This window comes from Ailuropoda melanoleuca, chromosome 20 (genome assembly GCF_002007445.2).
Source record: "Ailuropoda melanoleuca isolate Jingjing chromosome 20, ASM200744v2, whole genome shotgun sequence".
NCBI classification, from domain to species: domain Eukaryota; kingdom Metazoa; phylum Chordata; class Mammalia; order Carnivora; family Ursidae; genus Ailuropoda; species Ailuropoda melanoleuca.
Genome location: NC_048237.1, coordinates 12,935,455 through 12,959,672, shown reverse-complemented (window position 1 = coordinate 12,959,672; position 24,218 = coordinate 12,935,455). Strand labels below are relative to the sequence as shown.

Sequence of the window (24,218 nt, the reverse complement as noted above, 5' to 3'; positions counted from 1 at the left end):
AGATTTATGGATCATCTATAACAATTAGTGGTTCAGGTCAACACTCTCTAAAATAAATAACTAAATCTTTAAAAAAATATTTTAAAACCTTAATTCTGTTCATTAATAATTACTTGGAATATACTCTTTTTCCCTGACCATTGTTTATAGTGGCATCACTACTACAGACCAATTCCTTAAAGTCTGCTTTAAATAATCTTCAGGCAGCATAGAAAATACATATATCCTACTTTTCAAGCCCTATTGTTTCTCAAAGGTAACTGCAATTTTTGCTCTTAAAAATACTGGATCTTATGGAGCACAGATTAAATGTGTATCTCAAAACCACTGAATAATAATAATGCCAATCTTTTCACTATAGTTAAAACCTCTGACAGCACTTGGAGTCAGGAATATCCCATTTAAATGAACGAAGAATTGCAAAATAAAGGACTTGCCTTACACACCAGCTTACAGTCAGAGCAAGTTTTGAAACCAGGGTTTTTCACGTGCCATTTATTAGTTAGGCCATATAGCTATAGTTTAAACTTCTGCCTGTCAGTTCCTGAAGCCAAGGAAGCTTGGATCTCTGTCAACAAAATGAGTAAAGCTACAATGGGGGGATGGTGAAGATTTAACAGTCTGCATGCACCAGAGGCTTACTACTCAAAACTAGAGGTGAAATTAAGACAGGATGCGATTATTTTCCAAAAGCACTGTTTTTATTTATACAGAGTCCTAACCACTTCAGCGGCAGGGCAGGAGTGGGAGAGGTTCCTTTTTCAATCCAGGGGCCTCCATAATGTTGGTCTGTTGTTACCAAACACACAGGCAAGTGGCGTCATGGATTTGGTAAACTAACTACAATGTTTAGTCTCTCTCTGCTAGGGCAACAAGGTGAGCATCAATCTCTGCTTCTGAAAGAATCCTAGAAAGCAAGGGGGAAAAACCCACAACCATTTTACTTTTTGAAAATGTTTTATTATGTAAAATTGCAAACACACACGAAAGTAGAATAGATAGTAATGAATTCCTGCGTACTTAACACCCAATTTCAACAATTATCAATAATTTATAGCTACTATTTTAAAAATCTGTATACCCACCACTCATCCCTTCATATTATTTTGAAAGAATTCCCCAATATGTTATCAACTTCATCTATACAAAAAAACATTACTTCTTTGACATCAGATCAAAAATTAGGTCTTCTGAAAATAAGCCCTTTTAGTTGCCGCTATGATAGAAAATAATTAAATATAAAGCCAACTATACACAATGTATTCTATTTTAGCTCCTATGTCAAAATGCCTTTACACCTCGTATAACTCAAGTTTCTATCGGTTGAGACAAGAACGCACTTCATAATGAACACGTGACATTTTCTCCAAAGAAATCAAATGCTCGGCAACCTTTAATGTGACCTACCACTGCTGGACTTCTAACAGTGAAATTTGTCAAAGTGACATTTTTTAGTGCAGACTGGGGCAATGTAAGTAGTTTATACAGTAGTTGTTGATGCTTATGTTATATATTATAGTTATTATTTAAGCATACTTATTATCACCAAATTTATAAATGATACCAGAACTTTTTGAAGATACAGGTTCTTTGGTTTTTTACCTAATTTAACGAATAGATGGAAATAAAAATGTTAAAAGCTATCAGAGGGTCTCAGAATAGAAAAGAAAAAAGAATCTGCAAGTCCTTTAAGCATATTTATAAACTGCTCCTGCTAAAATAGTGCTGCTAAAACAAAAAATACAACTATTTTCTACAGGGGAAAAAGAAAAAAAGAGGATTCACAATTTTTTTTTAATTCTATGAATTTTTCTTACATTGTTCATATTTACATCACTCACCTGCAGGCAACAAAAAGAGTATATTGGGGGGGAAAAAGCATAGTAACAAAAAACTCTTCAAGCCCCAGTTAAGCTTAGTTTACCACCTTTCCGCCCACCTCTAACCAGGACCAAGTGTCTGTCTAACTGTGACCTAGGAGCAGATACAAATAATAGTTAACATGCCTTCCAGCACTTCCCTGCATCTATGGATTTAACTGCAGTATTTTTCACAAGCACATCCAGGTTTCTGGTAAGTAAACTGCCTTGAAGGGTTCTGGGAGGATTAAGTGAGATGGTATATGTTAAGCACCCCATACAGACTTGACTCATGGGAGGTACAAGGTTGATTCGCAGGAGTTAGTCACTTAGTGAGAACAGACAAACATCCAGCATCTGCAATTCAATTAGCTGTATTCAAAATTTGGGGTTTCCAAAGATCTCCAAATAGGGTCTGATGTAGGTCAGTATTTCATACTGCTCTTCAAAGCTCCACTTAACCACTAAATAATCAAAGCTCCGCCTCAAAAAACTAAAAACTACTACTCTGGGAGATGAGTTTCTCTTGGCCTTTGGCTAGTAAAGGGAAAACACTTAGGTTTCCTTTACTCCTAACGTAGAAAAGCTTATTTTATGTTGCCTTTGATATAGATATAAAATCACTCTGAAATGAGAAGAAAAGCAGTTGTCTGTCTTAAAGGGACTTGCAGTTAAGTTTTAAAACGGATTTCTCCGGTGTTGAAGGAAAAAACTGTAAATGTAGTTCAAAAAAATACTTTCCCCCCAAATTGTAGGACAAATGGACCCACACACCTATACCTTTCTAGGCTGCAATATATCTCTTGGCAAACTTCTTTAAGCACTTGGCCGATAATATAACTCACCTGAATTTAGGGTTTTCAACTGTAACTACTCCAACTTCTATTTCTGAAGGTTTGAAATCAATTGATAGAACAGTAGATAGGCATGTAATTGCAGTCTGAAAAAAGTACCAACATTAAAATTGTATTTTTCAGAGATTCCAAGATTTTCTCATTCCAAGCTTATTCAAATCATGAGTTAACCATAAGCTATTCATTTCTGCTTCATGTTTCAGCGATGCACTTCTATAGTCACGTGTTACTAGCAGATTGCTTAATTCTAGTATGTTGCCTGCCAATGAGAAGAAACTTGCTTGTATGAATTCAAGTCATAGAATGAAAGGGGTCCATCAAACAAAACAGGATGATTTACAAACAACAGTCTGTTTGCTTGATGACTACTACATGCTAGGGACTATGCTAAGCACTTGGGGTGAGAAGGGGGAGAGGATCAACACGAATGACACAGTTTTCCTCCAAGGAAAATTCACAGTAATAACAATTTAAGAATGTATTTAAGTGGCTTTGTATCTGATGTGATCAATTACTTATGTAATTATGAACTGCAAGTAAAAAAGACCTTTTAGAAACATTTAACCAGGGCACAGTACCTCCCAGATGAGAACTAGCTCTATATCTCCTGTTAGTATAAATAATACTGCCAACCAAACATAAAAGTACTAGATAGCATTTTTCTTTTGTCATTTATCAGAATCACGTTGTTAGTCTTTAAATGGCTGTATCTCAGATCCCCCTTTCCAAAATCCACTAAAATTTTTGTTTTTAACTTCTTGGCAGTAAATAAGAGGCTTTCTTAGTCTAAGGTTACTAAATATTTGTGTAAGAATTTTAGTTTGTTGTGTCTATTTAAAATGTCCCAATCGTAATGAATAATCCCCTTAAGATCCCTGCATTAAGGGAGCTCTACTTTTCATCCTAGACAGAATTTCTCTGCCAAGTTATCCTATGAGCATATACTCTTTCACCCAGATGTTTGTTTCTCTGAGAATTTGTTATGTGGCTGTTTTTCCTTTAGGGCTATAAGGGTAACATTACTGAATTCTTTTCACTTTTGCTACCAGGAAGCATAAGCCTATTTTGAGTCACAACCATGCAGGTCTTAGGCCCTAGTCTTGATTCTTCTTTGTGGTTACATCTTCCCATTTTGTATGTGTTTTGTTGAAGGCAATCTCAAATACATTATGAAATGAGATAGGGAATTAAGTGAATAAAAACAGTCTTCATTGTTCCCATGTCAGCTGAATGACACCAATTCTACTATGAAGCTGACAAACCTGGTTCATTTGATAAAACCCAGGAATAGCCTTTATAAATTTTCAATTATACAATAATCTTCACTATTCTATATAGTATTAAAAAAAAAAGTCAGCTCCTTTTGGCTAACTTACTTCCACTGTCTGTTCAAATGTCCAATCAAATTTCTTCTTCACTTTTTTTTCAAGGAAGCTGGTTGACTCCGTTTGTTTAACTCCTGCTGCAGTGGCTTTAAATCCACAGTAGTAACCTGCAGGATCACACTTGTACACCTGAGGGCCTTGTTCTTCATCTATACCAATTAAAATCATACCTAAAAAGAAAGAACCTCAATAAATATTTTATACTTTTGTACAACACAATTTCTTCTCTCTTAGTATTGTCATAAAGCTGTTGTTAATCATTATTCTGGCCATATATTTTAGGATATGTATTTGGCTTTAAAAGAAAGTGATGAAATACAGGTTATTACTACAGAAAAATTGGGTAAACAAGAAACTTCCATTTCACCAAAGGTTTATCACAGGTATTTTTAAAATTTGAACTATCATAAGTATAATTTACAATTTTCTAATCCTTACTACTACCCACAGCATGTTCCTTTGATCCCTTGAGATACTACCAAATAAATATGGAAAGCATATTTTTCATACATTTATTTTATTTGACAGAGATAGAGACAGCCAGCGAGAGAGGGAACACAAGCAGGGGGAGTGGGAGAGGAAGAAGCAGGCTCATAACGGAGGAGCCTGACGCGGGGCTCGATCCCATAACACCGGGATCACGCCCTGAGCCGAAGGCAGACGCTTAACCGCTGTGCCACCCAGGCGCCCCCATACATTTATTTTAGAAAAAATAATATATAATAGCATGTTAAATATTCTGTTGTAGGTTGACTTACTTTAGAACCTCAGTAATTCTTTAATTTATTTGACCATGGAAGACTTTTTTCCTTTTTAAATTTAAGAGCCTACGGTTCTTAAGAATTTAGAGTTCCAGGGAACTAAAAGTGTATGGAATACACCTTGGGAATACTGGCACCAAGTGAAATACAGAGGCTACTTCCCTAACTTCACACTGCCCATCTCTGATACTGCTGGTATACAGTCCCCCAGTAGTCAAGAGAAACCAAATTCTAAATTCTATACATATAATTTTGTTATTACAAGTCTAATCATTTGTTATAATGATATATAATTAAAATAAATACCACCACCAAACTTCTTTCTACTCAGCAAAGCAGGTAGTAAAGTATTTAAAGAATGGCTTAACTCCTGCTTTCTTCTATTTCTAGACTGAACCTTTTACATAAAGGCATGCATCATTTTATAGCGTGTTGCACTCCAAGGATACTGTTTGTTGCTGTTTTTTTTAAACAAAGGTTTGTAACCACCCTGTGTTGAGCAAGTCTATTTTTCCAATAGTGTTTGCTCACTTTGTGTCTGTGTCACATTTTGGTAATTCCTAGAATATTTCAAACTTTTTCATTATTATTATACATGTTATGGTGATCTATGATCAGTGATTATGACGTGCTGAAAGCTTAGATATTAGCATCTTTAGCAATAAAGTATTTCAAAATTAAGGTATGTATGTTACTTTTTTTGATATAATGCTATTGCGCACTTAATAGATTATACTGTAAACCTAACTTTTATATGCACTGGGAAACCAAAAAATTCATTTGGCTCACTATAGTGTGACATTAGCATTATCGCAGCAGTCTCTACTGAACCTTCAATATCTCCAAGATACGCTTGTAGTGTCCCCTCTTTAAAGATTCAGTATTAACCAAACCAAATACTTAATGCACTTTTATAGATGTTTTATAGAGTCTACTAATGAGGAATTTTCAACCTTATTTAACTGACAAACACTATGATAGTGATCAGGTATCTGTATTTTATTCAAAAGGTTATGTCACCCTGTAATTTTCTTTACATGTTTTTCTTGATACACACAAAGTACATGGCAACACAAAAGAGGTATCTATTTACTGCTTGGGGAGAACAAACACTTCTCTACTTTGGGTCTTGCAAGATGAATAGGTTTCATAGGTGATAAAGACATGAAGGGTAATCAAGGCAAAAGGAACAACATGTACAAAGGCATCAAGACATGAAAGGTAATGGTACAGCCAGGCGATGACAAAAGACCCACATACTACTGGCACTCCGGGTGAGGAAGGAAAGCAGGACTTGAAAGAGGCTGCTTGGGAATAAGCTATCAGGGGCCCTGCACATCATATTAAGGAGTTTGGAATTTACATTATATCCGATGAGGAATCAGTTTTTCTAGGGAGCAACAATCAAAATTTTATTTAAAAATGTTAACTCATGAGCAACACGGAAGACTGACGAGTAAACAGTGAGAAGAGAGAGAAGAGACAAATAAATTAGGTGGCAAAGGTAAGATACGATGAAGAAGGAAGAGATTCTGAAGTCAGGCTCAATGACTAACCAGGTGACCAGGGAAGATGGGGTGAGCACAGGAAAGAGAAATTGAGGATGAAAGTAGGAAATTAGCAAAGATTTCAAGTCTGAAGTATCTGCAGGATGTGGAGGAAGGGATTGGGCTAATGCTAATGTGGCAGCGACTGGCCGTATATAGGTAGTAAATGAAAGCATGAACTCGAGGGGGAGATCACCCAGACAGAACCAAGAGGGAGAGAATGACCACAGAGAAAACCTGGTGAGCAAAAACATTTAAAGGAAAAGCAGAAGAGGATGAGAGTGAGGAAGAAAATCACTGAAGAAACTGAGGGAGCATTCTTATATGGGAGTTCAAAAATAGGGTCAGATGCTGAAGAAAATTCATTACATTGATTGCTTTAATTCTCATAAATGACATGACACAGAAACAAATGTGCTGAATTTTTTTAGGCTAATGTACTACATTAAATCTAAAAGCAGTAAATCTCATCTCTCTCCCAAGAGAATTTTACTTTTTTTTTTTTAAAAGATTTTATTTATTTACTTGACAGAGAGAGACAGCCAGCAAGAGAGGGAACACAAGCAGGAGGAGTGGGAGAGGAAGAATCAGGCTTATAGCGGGGGAGCCTGATGTGGGGCTCGATCCCATAACGCTGGGATCACGCCCTGAGCCGAAGGCAGACGCTTAACGACTGCGCCACCCAGGCACCCCAAGAGAATTTTACTTATTTTTAAAAATGTAATGTATTCTAGAAATATGAATCATAGGAATGTGTGTGAGCCTGATTCTTTAGGGTGGTCAAAAAGAAAAAAAAAAAGCTACATTGTTAAGATGCCTAATTTAGGCATTTCCATTGAAAGTGTAATCTGGAATTGCAGTAAAACCCCCATTACAACAGCCTAACATTAACAGTGACTTGGATCTTTCAAATCACCCATCCTTAAAAGAAATATTTTGATGACAAGTCTAATAGCATCTAAATCTTAAAAGATAATGCCTAAAATACTATTGTGAAACCTACCCTTCATTGCTGATTATAAAGAGTTCCTCACCTTAATTTCCAAACCACATGTTCAGAACCCAAGTGTTATTGCAATAACTTTATTCATGTTCTCTAAAAAAAAAAACAAAACCATCTAATTCATCAATTCTTTGGGAGCCTTCTTAGCATACTTACAACAACCAAGAGGCCTCATTTCAGCATTCTGTGTGTAGACCTGAGAAATATCAGCAATTCTTTTGCACAGCATGTCCACAGGAATCTCATAGCCATACTTGTATTTCCAATTAGCTGCCTCATAGCGTGCCCTCTGTACCTGGGATCTGCTGTCAGCTTACAGCATAAAAAACACAAGTTTATTACTTTAGAGGAAAGAGTGAACCTCAAAATCAGACAATTTTCAATTTTCCATATATATATATTTATATAAATATATAAAATCTCCACTACGACTTAACAAAAGCGGAAGTGGTCCACTATAGCTTTTTCAATCACTAATGAATAGTCAATGACTCAGCAATAAGTACATGACAAAAAAGGAGAACATTTTTAAAAGATGGAGTTCTACACACAGCACTGTACTTTCATGCTGAGCCCTGTATCAGCTGCCAAAATAGTTTCTGCAGGTGTCTAATAATTCCCAAAAGAACAAGTTTTAAGGAGAGAGAATAACGTTTCTCTTGATCTTTTCTGTAGGCTTGAATTTTCCCTTGATTTCAGAAAATAGAAACCCAAAGAAATTTTCATAATTCTCATTTACTTTTAACAGTGTCATTATTACCAGGTTTGAAATATACTGACTTACATCTCCTTAAACTATTAACTATATGTGAAATAAATGTCTACGAGAGGGGCCTCAGCCCAGTTTCCCTGACAGCAGCACAGAGATCTAATTCTATTACACTTATGATTTCAAAAAAGCTTAAAATACTCTGAATATACTGATATCAGCCTTTGAAGACTACAAATCTACTCCTATTATCTGCAAATCAGGCTCTAAAGAGAGCCTCTTAAAATTAATACTAAACTCAAAAATAATTTGAAGAAAATAATAAATCTAAGCAGACATCGAGCCAATTACCTGTCATTCCTGTCATCACACAGCCAATGTTTTCAGTTATCTTGAATAAGTGAGTCACTGTGCTGGAGTCCAATAATTTGTCCTAATGAACAAAATAAATCCAGATAACTTATTAAAAATCAGAGGTCCCTGGTGCAAGGATTAAAAAATACTATAAAATTATAGCAATAAACTATATAATAAATGTTTTCTGTTCATTTTATAGGTAAAACCAGTTTTTAAAAAAGGCAGGGAGGAGACTCTGTCTTCTTTTTAGATGACAGGTTTCCTGTGGGCAAGAACTATAGCTCACCAAAGCCTGTTTCAAGGTCCCTGAAGACAAAAGACCTAGAATTCCCATTGTGCTTTTTTTTTTTTTTAAAGATTTTATTTATTTATTCAACAGAGATAGAGACAGCCAGCGAAAGAGGGGACACAAGCAGGGGGAGTGGGAGAGGAAGAAGCAGGCTCATAGCAGAAGAGCCTGATGTGGGGCTCGATCCCATAACGCCGGGATCACGCCCTGAGCCGAAGGCAGACGCTTAACCGCTGTGCCACCCAGGCGCCCCAAAAAAGACTGAATTTTTTTTTTTTTAAAGATTTTATTTTATTTATGTGACAGAGAGACAGCCAGTGAGAGAAGGTACACAGTGGGGAGTGGGAGAGGAAGAAGCAGGCTCCCAGCGGAGGAGCCCGATGTGGGACTCGATCCCGGAACGCCGGGACCACGCCCTGAGCCGAAGGCAGACACTTAACGACTGCGCTACCCAGGCGCCCCCCCCATTGTGCTTTTAATCATATCACAGAGTTTAATATATTAACTCTGTCTACTCAGCTAAACCGTCCATAGCTGCTCAGTAAATACCTGTTGAATGAAACAGGAAAGCAGAGGCAAAGCAAGAATAATGTCAATGTATATAGGTAGTCATATATCTTTGTACAAACTCGTAAAAAAATCCTTGCATTATATTCCATAACAACTGGCTATCTGGCAGTATTACTTACAGGTACTTTCTTCTGTGTGACAATTACCGCACAGTCTTTCCCTCTGACAGCTACCGATGTAAGGCCACCCTGGTTAATAGCCTTAAAAGCATATTCTGGAAAACAGAATAGTGTTTTTAAAAGGTGGAATAGATTATTAGATTCATGCAACGGCATAAAAGCAGTCATTAAAAAGAATGAGCTAGAGCTGTATGAACCAATATGGAATGTGGTCCAAGACACGCAAAGTCAAAATAATAATAATAATGACAATAATAAATCATAGTTAAACTAACTCCATTTCTTTCCATTTTAGTATACTGTAATCATTTTCATCAGGCTCAAGTATCAAATTTCCAATAAAGTTTTAATTAATTTATCATATCAAATCTTTATCAATTACATCTTATCATTTTAAAAGTCTGTTTTGCGGCCAGTATTTCTACCAAATCTGGTTTTCCTGGGTCAAATTTAGTTGCTCTGAATTTTCACAAGATTTACTACTTCTGTTAATTTTGGCCAGTAACTAGTTTGACTATATGCGATTTTAAATGATGTTAGATTATTGTGCATTGTTTTTTTTCTCCCTACCAAGTTGAAATTTTCTGGATCATGGTCTTTCCAATCTTCATGATACCTAAAACAAGGATCCTTGAGTTTGTCTATGACAAACTTCAGCTTGTGCACTTCTAGCTGCTGTCAGACCGCGCCCTAGGTTAAAACAGATGAATCAAAGTGCTAGCATGCAAACAAACTCCTTTGGCACCATGCAGTTTAGCTGACAATGACTGGCTCTGGAGAGCAGAATTACAGATGAGACTACTCCTTTCTATGCCATGTATTTCTATACTATTTACATCTAATATAAACATATATTTTGTAATTATAAAAACAGGAGCAGAAATTAATATATACTCACTACAGAAAATATGGGGAATATAGAAGATGATGTAAAAGAAAAAAATGCTCATAACTCCAATCACTATCTACATTTTGACAAAACAGACGTTTAAAAAATTCTGTCAAGTATTACTCTGGGCATTGGGTCCAAAGCCTGGCCTCATAATCTCTTCAAAAAGCCAACTGGTAATGAGGACCAGCTGAAAAAAGATACTACCTACGTCAAAGAATTTCCTTTAATAGGAGCTATAATAAAAACCCCTTATCAAGTATTTCTAAAATACAGCCATATTTTGAAGACAGAAAAGTAGAGTAAAACGACTCTACTGTAAGGGAAATCCTCAAATTTAGCTTAGATTTAACTAGATTATAATAGCTTATTTTTACCATGCCCTCACATCAAAGATAACTTCTAAAATATAATGTTTCAAAATGCTTCTCAGTTCTGTTTCTCATATGGCCAAAAAGCCTCTACTAGATCAAACCTCCACAGCTAAAATCTGTAAACTCTAAACAAAACAACTACCTGAAGGCACCAGAAAGTGGCCAAAGGTAGGTAGATTCTAGAGGGGAGACTACACTTGGAAGTGCAGGCCCTTGTCAGGGCTAAACACCCATAGAAAATTGACTCTCTTTGGCATGAAGAACTAGAAAACAGTTTGGGGGTAACTACAGCTGCAGGAAAATAAGGGAAGGAAAGGAGAGAGCCAGAGACGGAGAGCTCCAACCTATATATAATATCTGGGTGATTCCATAACTATCATGCACACATGCACAAGACAGACTCCAGGCAGCTTAGCTAAGGATAAGAGAAAGTGAGATTTGAGCTGCCACCCAAATTAACTGCCTGCTAGAATAAATCAACACTCTTTGGAGGAATATAGCAGAATCCAAGGCAACAACTTTGTTAAATATCAATGGACAAAATATTCTAATTAAAAGCAGAAACTGTCAGAATAGATAAAAAAGCAAGACTCAAACATATGGTATCTATCACAGACACAGTTTAATAAATGGATGGAATAAAGAGTACCATATAAACAGTAAGCATCAGAAAGTTGAAGGGACTATATTAATATCAGACAAAGTATAAACTTCAAGGCAATATATCAGAGATAAAGAAGGACATTTCAAAAGTAGAAAAATCAATTCATAAGGAAGATATAACAATCACAAATGTATATGCACTTTTTAAGAGTGCTTCAAAATACATAAAAGGAAAATTGACAAAATTAAAAAGGGAAATGGCCAAACCCATCCACAGTTAAAGATTTTACCACCACACACAACAAGTGACACAGACATAGATACACACACACAAAGTAGACAAACACTATATGGACTACACTATCAACCACCTCGACCTCACTGCTATCTGTAGAATACGACTGATGACAACCGAAGAATATATATGCACATGGTATAATACAAATGCACATGGTACCTTTACTAAGACAGAGCATATGCTAAAGGCCATAAAACAAGTCTCAATTAATTTTAAAGTCCCAAAATCCCTAAATATTTGAAAATTTTAAAACCCCTTCTAAGTAACCCATGGATCAAAGAAATAATCCTAAGAGAAATTTAAAAATATTTTGAACTGACTGGTAATAATATACCAAAATTTGTAGGATGCAGCAGCTAAAAGAAGGAATTTTATGGCTATGGTGGACAGACCCTAAGGTGGCCTGCTCTCTACAATCCCTGCCTCCTGGTGTTCACACCTTTGTGTAATCCCTTCCTCTTGAGTGTGGGCAGGACCTGTAAGTGAATATGGCAAAGGTGATGGGATGTCATTAACCTGATTACATTATAGAAGACTGCCTTAAAAACAAAAGTAGTATGTCATCTTTCATAGCATGATATTTCTCCTACCATCATCTTTTTTTTTTCTTTAAAGATTTTATTTATTTATTTGACAGCAAGAGAGACAGCCAGCGAGAGAGGGAACACAAGCAGTGGGAGAGGAAGAAGCAGGTTCCCAGCAGAGCAGGGAGCCCGATGTGGGGCTCGATCCCAGTACCCTGGGATCATGCCCTGAGCCAAAGACAGACACTTAACGACTGAGCCACCTAGGAGCCCCTCCTACCATCATCTTTTTGTAACAACACATTGTTTTTTGTCTTACAAAGGTAATAAATGCCTGCCCCAAATATAAATATGCAGAAATTTAAAAATAAAAATGTTTAGCTAATACAATGTAATGCTTTTGAGAAAACCCAAAGTAATTCCAATTCCTTCATAAATGTAAGTGAAAAGGCAGGCAGATAGCATTGGATCTAAAATATTACCAGCAGTAACAATTATGGCATTTACAGATATTAAGTGAATTTACAAATTGATTTACCTGTGAAATGAGTCTAATTTCAGTCCTTAACTGTACTGTATGTGCCTCATTTATCAATAAAACTACACATATGTATAATGAGACTCGGTCTTGCTAGCAGACTAACTCTAGGGATTCCCTCTTGCTGGCTTGCTAAGTGGCTGTATGGCAAGGAACCATGGATGTCTTCCAGTGCACAGCCAGCAAGCAGCTGGGGCCCTCAGTTTTATACTGAAAGGAAATTATTTCTGCCAAAATCCTCAGTGAGCTTGAAAGCAGAGTCTTCTCCAGTTGAGCCTCCAGATGGGAACACAACCCGGACAACACTATGATTATAGCCTTGTGATATTCTAAGCAGACTACTCCTGACCCACAGAAATTGTTGGGAGTTAATAAATGTGTGTTACTTTAAGCTGCTGATTGGAGTAATTTTTATGCATCATAGAAAACTAATATGCTAGCCTTGTTTATATTAGAAAAGGTCTAAAATCAAGGACCTAAGTTTCGACTTCAAGAAGTTAGTAAAAGGTAAAATAAACTCAGATTTGAAAAAAGATCAGAAATCAATGAAATAAAAAGAGAAAGTCAGGAAAGTGAAAAATTGATTCTTCGGGGGAAAAAAAACTTGAGATGGGGAGATTATCCCAGTGGGTCCCAAATGCAATCATATATATCCTCAGACAACAGATGGTGAGAGAGATTTTATATGGAGAAGGCTCTGTGAAGAGGGAGCAGAGATTTGAAGATGCTGTCTTGAAGATTAGAGTGATGCAGTCCCAACCCAAGGAATGCCAGTAGCCTCCAGAAGAGGAGGAGGCAAGAAATGTATTCTCCTAAGGTCCTGCCTAACACCTTGATTTTGGTCGAGGGAAACTGATTTTAGCCTCCTGGTCCCCAGAACTGTGACAGAGTAAATTTCTTTTTTAAGCCACCAAATGTGGTAATGTGTTACAAGAGCCACAGGAAACTAATAAAACCCCCTATCCAGACTAATCAAGAAAATGAGAATACAAACTGCCAGTATTGGGAATAGAAAAGGGGCTATCATTACAGAGATAAGGCAATATGTTAAGGATAGTCATTTATATACAGATGATTCTTTTATCTGGGTCATTATCCTTGATCTTGCCTAATTTCAGCACCACGTTTCCAAATGTCTGCTGTCTGTTATATTACCCAATTGCTCAGAACATGATTTTGGCCTAAAAAATAATCCATCTATGGCTGTAGAGGGATATTAGTTTGCAACATTTACTAACTCTCCTCCTGTATTATATTTTTCATTTACAGACCCAATCTTTCCCATACCCACATCTTTGCTTCTTCAGGTCCTGCCCGAAGTGCCCTCTCACTCTTACCTCCACTTAGCCAGCGCTTGCCCTTCCCCCTCAAGCCTCTTCCAGCTCCCAAAGATACTTTCTGATTATCCCAGATGGGATTCTTCAACCCCTTTTCTGAATTTCTATAGCATTTCTTATTTCATCGCTAGTTTTAGCATTTAGAAGTGTGTATTTTGCCTTTCCACATCCAGATTGGACAGTGAAAGAGAGTAAGAACCAAGAAAATTTAAAATTACATTTGCAACCAATAAATACTAAATCAATAAATGGGCCCAATCCAGCTTACTCAAGTTGGTTTATTTTTTTTTAGGTGTATGTATGTATGTATGTACTGTAAAAGATTTTATTTTATTTATTTGAGAGAGAGAGCATGCACAAGCTGGGGGAGAGGTAGGCTCCCTGCTGAGCAGAGAGCCCAATGCGGGGCTTGATCCCAAGACCCTGGGAATCATGACCTGAGCAGAGGGCAGACACATAACTGACTGAGTCACCCAGGCACCCCTTAAGTCGGTTTAAAATGCACAGTTTTCTAGGAAGGTTTTAAAAGTCAGATAAAATCAGGACTTAGTTTTTCTCAGGAAAAAAAAATTGGGGTAACACTTGACCCTCACTTTTTTTTTTCTTTTTAAGATTTGTTTATTTATTTGAGAGAGAAAGTGAGACAGCATGCATGTGCACTCAAGTGCACACAAGCTGGGAGGAAGGGGCAGAGGCAAAGGGATGGGGGAGAGAAGCAGACTCCCCGCTGACTGCGGAGCCTCTGGGGGGCTCATCTCATGACCCTGAGATCATGAAGACCTGAGCCAAAACCAAGTCAGACGCTCAACCGACTGAGCCACCCACGCACCCTGACCCTCATCCTCACATAGTGAACATCAGTAGGGCCGACACATGTTTTGCAGTTTTTCAGTTTCCACCACTCCTTGTCATATCTCATCTAGCCTCTTTCACTCACTCACACTACTTACCTGACACACTTAAATAATGCAAAAGATTTAAGAAAATAATGAAGATAAAAGTCATAAAAGATATAGCTACTCCCATCACCACATAATAAAATTTTGTCCCACAAAATAAAAAATATTTTACATATAAAAAATGCTTCTCAGTAGAGAATACACCTGTGAATTTGCCAGGATTCATTAAAGGAGTCCTTTACCTCCCTCTCTACATGGATTAGTGCTGTCAAATAAAATAGTCATCAGCCACATGTAGCTAATGAGCATTTGAAATGTGGCTAATGCAACTGAGGAACTGAATTTTTAACTTAAAGTTCTTAGTTAAAAGTATCTTTATCTTTCCTGCTGTTCATCTTCTATTTCTCTGAACTTCCCTTCTCAGTCTCCTTCACTGCTTTTACCTCCTCAGCCAGGCCCTTAAATATCGGTATTCCCCAAGAAGACTTTATCCTATATAATCACTACCAACTGCGTCATCTTTAGCTCTGAACCCACACTTGCAAATGACTATTTCTCCCACGGGCATTTCTGAAAATTACTCTTCTCTATAAACCTGCTTCTTTACAGTTTTTATCTCAAGTAAGTTTTACTAACTGCTCGAGCTACAAACCTGGGTACCATCCTTGACGACTCCTCTTCGCTCTCAACAGAAAAATGTTCATTCATATCTAGGAATTGCTTTAAAGTACTCTAACAGAGAGGGGGCAAGCATATGGGAAAGGGAATAAAGAGAAAATAAGACTGACAAAATGTTCACAACCGATGAAGCTGGGTGATGGGTGTATGAGGGTCATCCTACTATCCTATGTACTTTTGTTTCGAATTTTCCATAATCAAAATTTTAAAAATAAAACTCAAGAGTCTCCTTTTCTCCATCCTTTCTCAGTACCTTAGTTCACTCATTAAGGCTTATACGGATTACGGAACAAGTCTCTCCCAATTGGTCTTCCTGTCATCAGTCCCTTTCTACTCTAATTCTACTCAACTCTCCTGCTACCTTACTTAAATAATCTTGTCATTATTCTTCCAGCTCTGTCAAAAATTCAAGTAGCAAAGTCCAAACTCTACCACGGCACCCAGATCTCTTCAAAACTTGCTATAATCTGCTCTTCCAGGTGTCACTGTCTATCCTCCAGCTACACTGACTGACCTATGCACTGGTTCCCCTCAAATTCCTTTATCTAATTAACTTACCTTCTCTGAGGAATCTTTCTTGGCTGTGTCGTTTTCTTCTTTCTTTCTTTCCTTCTTTCTCCTTTTTTTTTTTTTAGTAATCTCTATACACAACATGGGGATCAAGAACTACAGACTTCCCCCTGACTGGGCCAGCTGGGCACCCCATTTCTCACCTTCCATAGTAACCTTCTTGTATTGTTATTTTAGCATTCACCATGCTGCACAGTAATTTTCAATAAAATTTTGTATAAAGAAATCCCCATTATAACATTACCACCATAAAATATTGTGTAATAATTTCCAGAAAAATGGAAACTGCTGGAGTAAAGAATCTTGAGACAGCATAATGAGAGTATCTTCTAAAGAAACACTGGTAGGGTAAAAATATGATAATTTACAGAAGAGGTGAGCAAGAAGTTCAATTAAGAAAAAACAGAGTAGCATAAGGGGAGCATTTAAAGGTGTATTTATTCTTTAAAGCCAGAATTCAAATGTCGGAAATATTAACTAAACACTTTACTTCCAATACTAAAGACCGGGGCTGGGGTTCACTGGGTAAAATTTCAAACACTTACAAACTAGAAAACACTATTACATTAATCTCGGTAATCTGTTCTTCAATGTCCAAAATTATGCAAGACAATGATAACTGAAAGCCCATTTCCCATTTTTTAAATGGAAAGTTATAATGAATCACACTCAATCCCAAGCCTCCAATTTCTTAAACTGTAACTTAAATATATAGTAAAATACCTATTTGTATTGGGTTGAACCACGAAGCAGCCATTTTTATAGGTTACGAAAAAAGTCAAAAGTCAGCAGTTTCATATGGTTCAACCTAACAATAAATCATTAGATGAGAATGTACACTGCCTCTGTGACCACAAACAAAATGGTAAATAAATCACTGTTTTGTATAGAGACTTCTCTTTCCCAGTAATCTCTTATTCACTTTGTTTCTTTCCTTATACGTTTCCCCAACACTTTCCCAGCTTTTCTGGGAGTCATTTGTATAACACCAGGAAAAAACAGGGGCTCAGTATAAAAAATACTGAGAAAAAATGTTGAGGACAAGCACAATGCCAGACAATGGCTCAAAGTATGACCTGCTCAGTGTGACATTAGCAACAGCAGAAATCCACATCCCCTTATGGACACTGGCTTTGCAAGGCCTCTACCGGTGATGCTGAGGTTCTGCCAATTACAGGACTAGAACTCAAGAGTTTTCCTGCCCATAATTTTGTTTGAAATGCCGTACTAAGTTTTGGAAGAGAAATGTTTTTTTCCCCACATAAATTTAGGCTGGAAAAATGAAAGTGAACTGACAGATCTATACATTCTATGCAGTTTGGTTATTAGAAAGAAGCAGGGTTGTTCTACTGGGGCAAGGCAGGTATTCTACAGAATATGTCTGTATTTAATTTCAAAGCTGTGTGCTAGAAACTTTTTGTTATTAAGATTTTTGGTAGCTGTTCATTCTTTAGTCTTTCCTTTACCTTGTAACCTAAATGGAAAGTGCATCTCATTTCATAGTGCCACCTAATATTACCCTCTTTAAAACCATGATCTTGGGGAAACTGGGTGGCTCTGCCAGTTAAGTGTCCAACTTTTGGTTTTGGCTCGGGTCATGATCTGAGGGTTGTGAGACCGAGCCCCACAACAGGCCCCATGCTCAGCGCAGAGTCAGCCTGAGTCTCTGCCCCCCCCAACCCCGCTCATGTGCTCACTCTCTCTCTCTCTCAAATAAATACAATCTTAAAAAAACAAAAATACCATGACATTTAAGCAGGTGGGGTCATTAGAAATTTTGGCACTGGCATGGGGGTAGGGGGGATGAATATGAGGTCTGAAAACATAGTGTTTGATCTCATTACTTTTTTTGTGTAGCTATAATACATGTGTATTTATGTATACGCACATATTTAATTTCAAATCTAATTCAAAGAGGGCATGAGAAGTCTGGGTTCAGAAATACCACTTTAAAACGAGTATTTTTTTTTTTATTTTTAAATAGGATATTACCCATTTTATTTTTTTTTTAAAGATTTTATTTATTTATTTGACAGAGATAGAGACAGCCAGTGAGAGAGGGAACACAAGCAGGGGAAGTGGGAAAGGAAGAAGCAGGCTCACAGCAGAGGAGCCTGATGTGGGGCTCGATCCCACAACGTCGGGATCACACCCTGGGCCGAAGGCAGATGCTTAACCGCTGTGCCACCCAGGCGCCCCAGTATTTTTTTTTTTAATAGCAAAAGATGCAAACAGTAAATACTTCTCAGTCCATTTATTTATAAACTCTTGATTCCATTTTTATCAGCCACTGAGCACTTACTATGTGACAGCCCTGTAAGCCCTATTATTTTTATTTTACAAATGAAGAAAGTTCTCATAGTTGGTGTGGAGCAGGGACTTGAACCCTGGAATCCTGGCTACAATACCAATATCAGATTGGTATTTCTAGATCAAAAAACTGTCCTCTCCAGTCTTCTTCTACTAGCCCATTTCTTTCCTGTTCCTTATCAGTATGCTCCCTTAGATGCAACTAGTCAACACTCATATCCACCTGGCAGGCAAATTCAAATGCCACTCCTCTCCCCTCCCTAGCCAGACCTATCCAGCAAAGGATCGGAAGCAGAAGAGAAAAGCCTGAAAGTAACCAGGTTTGTTTTGTCCCACCTGGGCCTTAGTTTCCGTACTGATACCTTGGGTAATCTGTGAAGTCAGATTTCAAAGCTAGGTGCTCTGTGTATAGTTCTACAGTTTTTCTACACACACACACACACACACACACACACACACACACACACACACACACCAACCCAGACCTTGAATGCATTCATTAAAGAAATTTTTCCATAGTTACTTAAGAGTACAAATGCACAAATGACAATAAAAAATCTTTCTCTTACTCCCTGGGAGCAAACACCGTCCACAGTTTGTTTATAATTATGGTTAGCATTGTTAACTTTAAATTTATGTATTTTTTATTTATCAACTTTAGATTACATTTATCTTTTAAGTACCAGCTCTGGTAGATGAGGAGCATGCACTCACCTTTCCATTAACCTTACCTTCCTTGTTATCTCCCCATTTTTGCTATATCATTTTCCCATTATCAAGGTTAACGATTTGTACTCGTAATTCTTTTTTTTTTTTTTAAGATTTTATTTATTTATTTGACAGAGAGAGAGAGACAGCCAGCGAGAGAGGGAACACAAGCAGAGGGAGTGGGAGAGGAAGAAGCAGGCTCCCAGCAGAGGAGCCTGATGTGGGGCTCGATCCCAGAACACAGGGATCACGCCCTGAGCCGAAGGCAGACGCCCAACCGCTGTGCCACCCAGGCGCCCCTGTACTCGTAATTCTTATATGCTTTATCTTTGGTGGATTCTGAAGTTTATAAACTCATAAACAGCATTTACAATATTATCATGATGTACAAATATTTCACTAGAGAACCAAGCATGGATGGACCGTAAAAAAAAAAATACTCCATGTCTACAAAGCTACTAATCTAATGGGGGGAAAAAAGCCAAATAATCGAACAGGCATCTAATAACATTTAATGATCACTTAATACTGTGCTAAGCACCCTACATATATCATCTTATTTAATCCTCAAAACAACCACACAAGAAGGAATTACTAACTCAACTCTGCAACAGAAACTAAGGCTAATGTTATATATTACTTGCCCAAGTTGGCTAGTATGGAGCATGCAGGTATCTGAATCCAGGTATGGCTCCAGGGCCTGAACGCTTCACCACTATACTGCTTGCTCATACTGACTATTCTTTCACTTTCCTTTTCCTAGCAATGTCTAATTAGTGCTCTGAATAGCAGAGACAATGTGTTATTCAACAAGGCAAAACTTAAAGCCATCCTGTCTATACATTAAGCTTGTTTTGGACATGTTTTATTCCAAAATTTAAAAAATTATTTAACTGACACTATATCCAGCCTTTCTACTCACCTAATCTGGGAAGCATTAAAGACTATGCTTTATGGTTGGATTTCACAATATGGTATAGAAACACAAAGTGTAGGTTTGACTTTTCCTGTTCACATATTAAAAACCACAAAACAGAACATTCAAAGGACTGACCCAACATGAAAAATTCTTTAAAACTCGGGAAAGAAACTAAAGATGAAACTTTCTTAGGATACAGTTATCTCTCTTGCTTGATCCTATTTTTCAACTGGGGATGAGTTAAAAGGATTACTGAATTACCCTTGTTTCTTGCTACATTATATACAGTATGTAGCAACACACTGGATAAGTTTCATTCCAAGTTATCTTTAACTCTATTTATAAAATTTACAGGTGAAGAGAACCTCATTTATAGGCCAACTCTCTCCTTATGATTTCCAAGCACAGACGATACTACTGTCCTCCCCAAAGCACTCAGGCGCTGAACTCACTCAAAAATCAAAGGATCAGGGGGCCAGATAAAATCAGATTCTCCAGATGCTAAATTCTCTATGGCAAGAGGTTAAGGATCCCGGTTATAATTATAATCTAAACCCTGACACCACTTCGATCCAACAAAATATACTGTTATATTGAATCAATGTAACTAGTTTAGGGTTTATTTCCACTAAAGCTTTTCTTCAGGAAACAGCCAGTTCACCGTACGTCACCTATAATTCAGAACCAGCTTTTAAACGATTTAGAAACATTCAGATGTGGGGTAAAAGGGGATGCTAGTTTCTCTAGAATTGACAACCACTCACTCTACCTGCCAGTTTTCCAAAGATGTCCTGAACCCTGTAGATACTTGTAATTTGGCACTTTTTCTTTTTCTTTTTTATTCGTTTGTTAACGTATCTATCACTCCCTTTCAGCTGTGAGCTTTAGTACAGGACAGACTATGACACCTTTGCATTCCCTAGGACCAGCACAGCGTCTGGCACATAAAAGGTTCTAAATGCCCGTGTGGAATTAACTAAGGAAGTGCACGTTGCAAACAAAGAAAAACGGGGAGGAGCGTTTCAATGGCAAGGTTGAGGAGCCAATTATTTTAGAGAAGTACAAACGCTGGGCCCACCCAGGCCAAAATGTAACAAGTGAAGAAGCGTCAGGAAGCGAGAGTCAGGAATTGCAGTCCTCCCTTCCTTAACTCTTTATTGTGTCCAGGCGGTACGGCCGCTCACCCTGAAGAGCCCGAGGCCTTCTGCCATCGGCCCCCGATCCGTGCCTCCAGACCGGGGTGGGAACACCATGGGACTGGACCCTGCCTCGGCCTTTCTCCCGCCCCAGGTCCGGCCATGCCTCAGCCGCGGACTACACTCCGGCCGCGTCTGCCTGCTCCAGGCCATACCGTGACAGAGCAATTCGAGTGGACCAAAGACAGACTCGGTTCACTCACCTACTTGGTACAGCCGGCCCTCGGGTGAAAAAATGGTAATGTGGCGGTCAAAACCAGCGCTGGAACCACGGGACATGTTGGCGCACCCACTACTTCAAGCAGTCTCTCAGCCCCGTAGCTCCCGCACCAGGCGTACAAATCCCCCCGGAAGTTCCAACGACTGCTTCCGGGGCACCGGCGGGCTTCATCCGCTCTTGCGCGCCAAACTCACGACTCTAGCGTCCGTTCGGGCGCGGAGAGAGCTCCGAGGCCCCACCCCTAGTTGNCGTACAAATCCCCCCGGAAGTTCCAACGACTGCTTCCGGGGCACCGGCGGGCTTCATCCGCTCTTGCGCGCCGAACTCACGACTCTAGCGTCCGTTCGGGCGCGGAGAGAGCTCCGAGGCCCCACCCCTAGTTGGGGGTGGGGAGGCCTTCCGTGTGCGCTTGCGCCAGCCCCACGTCGGAGCGCTATAAAGACGCCGGCTGAAACTCGGGTTTTGGACGTTTAGAGCTTTCATCTGGAAAATGAATTGACCGTAGCAAGGACGAAAAAGTTTTCTGGGGGCCCAGAGTAATGATCTACCTACCGGCGGGACCTAAATGGATGGTGTATTTAAGTCCCTCGTTAGTTTTGGGACGTGTATATCCAGCTTGTGTCTAGATTGTTGGCGTTGTTCTAATCTATACCCACCCACTTTCCTTCCTACTACAGGGGAAAATGGGTCGCAGTCGCTGCGGCAGTAACGGTTAATTTTAGGTACATAAGGGAGCGGGTTCTGGTAGCCACTGGAAAGAGCAGAATTTTCTGGCCAGGCAAGATCCTTTTGGCCAGCAACCCCGACATTGTCATAGAGGTGGAACAGGAAATACAGGAGTAACGGAGGAATCATGAGGTTAAGTTGCCGTGATTGGTGATTGAAGAACAGAAAGGACAGGGCGTATAGCAGGCTGTTGTTGAATAAACTGATGGCAGTCATTCCAAGCGAACTGGGGAGCTACGGGGGAACAGTAGATGGTCTGTCAAATTGTAAAATTGTGCGTATTTTGACTTCCCCCAGGCACACTCCTATTTAACCAATATAAAACGCAAAACACGACGTTAGGCTAGTGTCGTTCACCTCTCCCCCCATATAGGTTGTGCGCTAGGAAGGCCTGTTAAGGTTTCTGGCACTTCAGTGCCTGCTGTAAGTAATATTAAAGTAGGGATTCTTACCTCCTTAATGTGTTTTCTCCTAAACTCACTTTGCATTTAAAGGGAAAAAAAGGTATAAGAACCTCTTAAGGAGTTTCTTAAGGAGGCTCCAATTCCCAAGAATGTTTTTAAAAAATAAACTTCTATTTTATTAACCTGAAAAAAATTCAAAACTGAAACATGATTAAGAAAATACTAAACGCAGACAGCATCTCTGGCACACAGGGTACTTTCCAGCTCTGGCTAATTTCCAAGTGTACCGATAAAAGTTGTGCCTTGCTTCTGGTTCCGGTCCCTACCCTCAGGACCAACTCCTCCTGACCTTTTTTCAGTGCTTTTTTCCCCTCACACTCTGAGCAACCTTAGTGTACTGTAATTCCCAAACTACCCGAATGGTCATAAAGAGTTTTCTGTAAGGCTGCTAAGGAGGGTGAATTCATTTAGTCCCACAGCCCCCTCTATGTTGATGTCTCCCAAACCTAGGTCTCCAGCTGGAGCCTTGTCTGGAGAGCAGTCTCTTTCTCTCTTTTTAAGATTTATTTGTTTATTTGAGAGAGAGAGAGAGAGAGAGAGAGAGAGAGAGGATGTGGGGGGAGGGGCAGGGGGAGAGTGAGAATCCCAAACAGACTCCCTGCTGAGGGTGGAGCCAGACTCAGGGCTCGATCCCAGCACCCCAGAAACCCTGGGATCATGACCTAAGCTGAAATTAAAAGTTGGATGCTCAACTGACTGAGCCACCCAGGCGCCCCATGGAGCACAATCTTATCTAATTGCCTGTGGGATGTTTTTTACATTGAGACACACACCTTAAAACCCAGTGTGTTTAAAAAAGAGCTCATCATCTTATCTCTTCCCCCACCAAGCCAGTTCCTGCCCCATGTACCACACTTTACAAGTCCTCAGAGCCAAAACCTTGATGCAGTCTTCAATTCCCCAAAACTTCTTACTGTGTCCCTATATAATCCTGATCATTCTTCATTCTGCTTTTTTTCTGCTCTGTATTTTGTAATTTTGTTCACTATTGTCTTCCCCCCCTCCCACTAAGCTCCATGAGGGCAAAAATCTTTCTGTTATTCACTAGCATAGCGCAGGCAACTTGAATGATGCTGAGCATAAATATTAGTCTAACGAACAAATCCCTTACAGCGTAAGGGTTAGAAGTGCATCCTTTTCTATTTAAACCTGAATTTAAATGCCATTTGTGACAGTGACCTTATGCAAACTCCCTAAGCTGGATTCCCTTATCTATTAAATTTGGATAAGATTCACTTTATGGATGCTGCTGTGAGCATTACATGAGAGAAGGCAAGTGAAGCACTAACAAAGTACCTAGCGCATAACAAGCGCTCATGAAACAGTTGCCGTTATTGTTGCTTTCCTGTCTGGTCAGTTACTAAATTCCTGTTGATTATTACTATGGGATAGCATAGATCTGCTTTTCATTCCCATGCCACTGTCTGAATTTAGACCCTTTTCAACAGTTTGCCTGGTCTGGCACAGTAGAGTCTCTTCTTGTTGGTCCATACTCTTTGAAATCATTTTTTT

At 38.8% G+C, this 24,218-nt stretch overlaps 1 protein-coding gene across 1 annotated transcript; it reads right to left on the bottom strand.

Annotated features, from left to right (window-relative positions):
• Positions 1 to 682: 682 nt before the first annotated feature.
• On the bottom strand, positions 683 to 21,667 carry PSMA6 (proteasome 20S subunit alpha 6). The gene is made up of 7 exons (XM_002922816.4): positions 21,500 to 21,667; positions 9,454 to 9,548; positions 8,470 to 8,551; positions 7,566 to 7,721; positions 4,090 to 4,268; positions 2,705 to 2,799; positions 683 to 907 (listed from the first exon to the last, which is right to left on the bottom strand). The coding sequence occupies exons 1-7, from the start codon at positions 21,573 to 21,575 to the stop codon at positions 850 to 852; spliced, it is 741 nt and encodes a 246-aa protein (XP_002922862.1). The 5' UTR covers positions 21,576 to 21,667; the 3' UTR covers positions 683 to 849.
• Between the last annotated feature and the right edge of the window lie 2,551 nt (positions 21,668 to 24,218).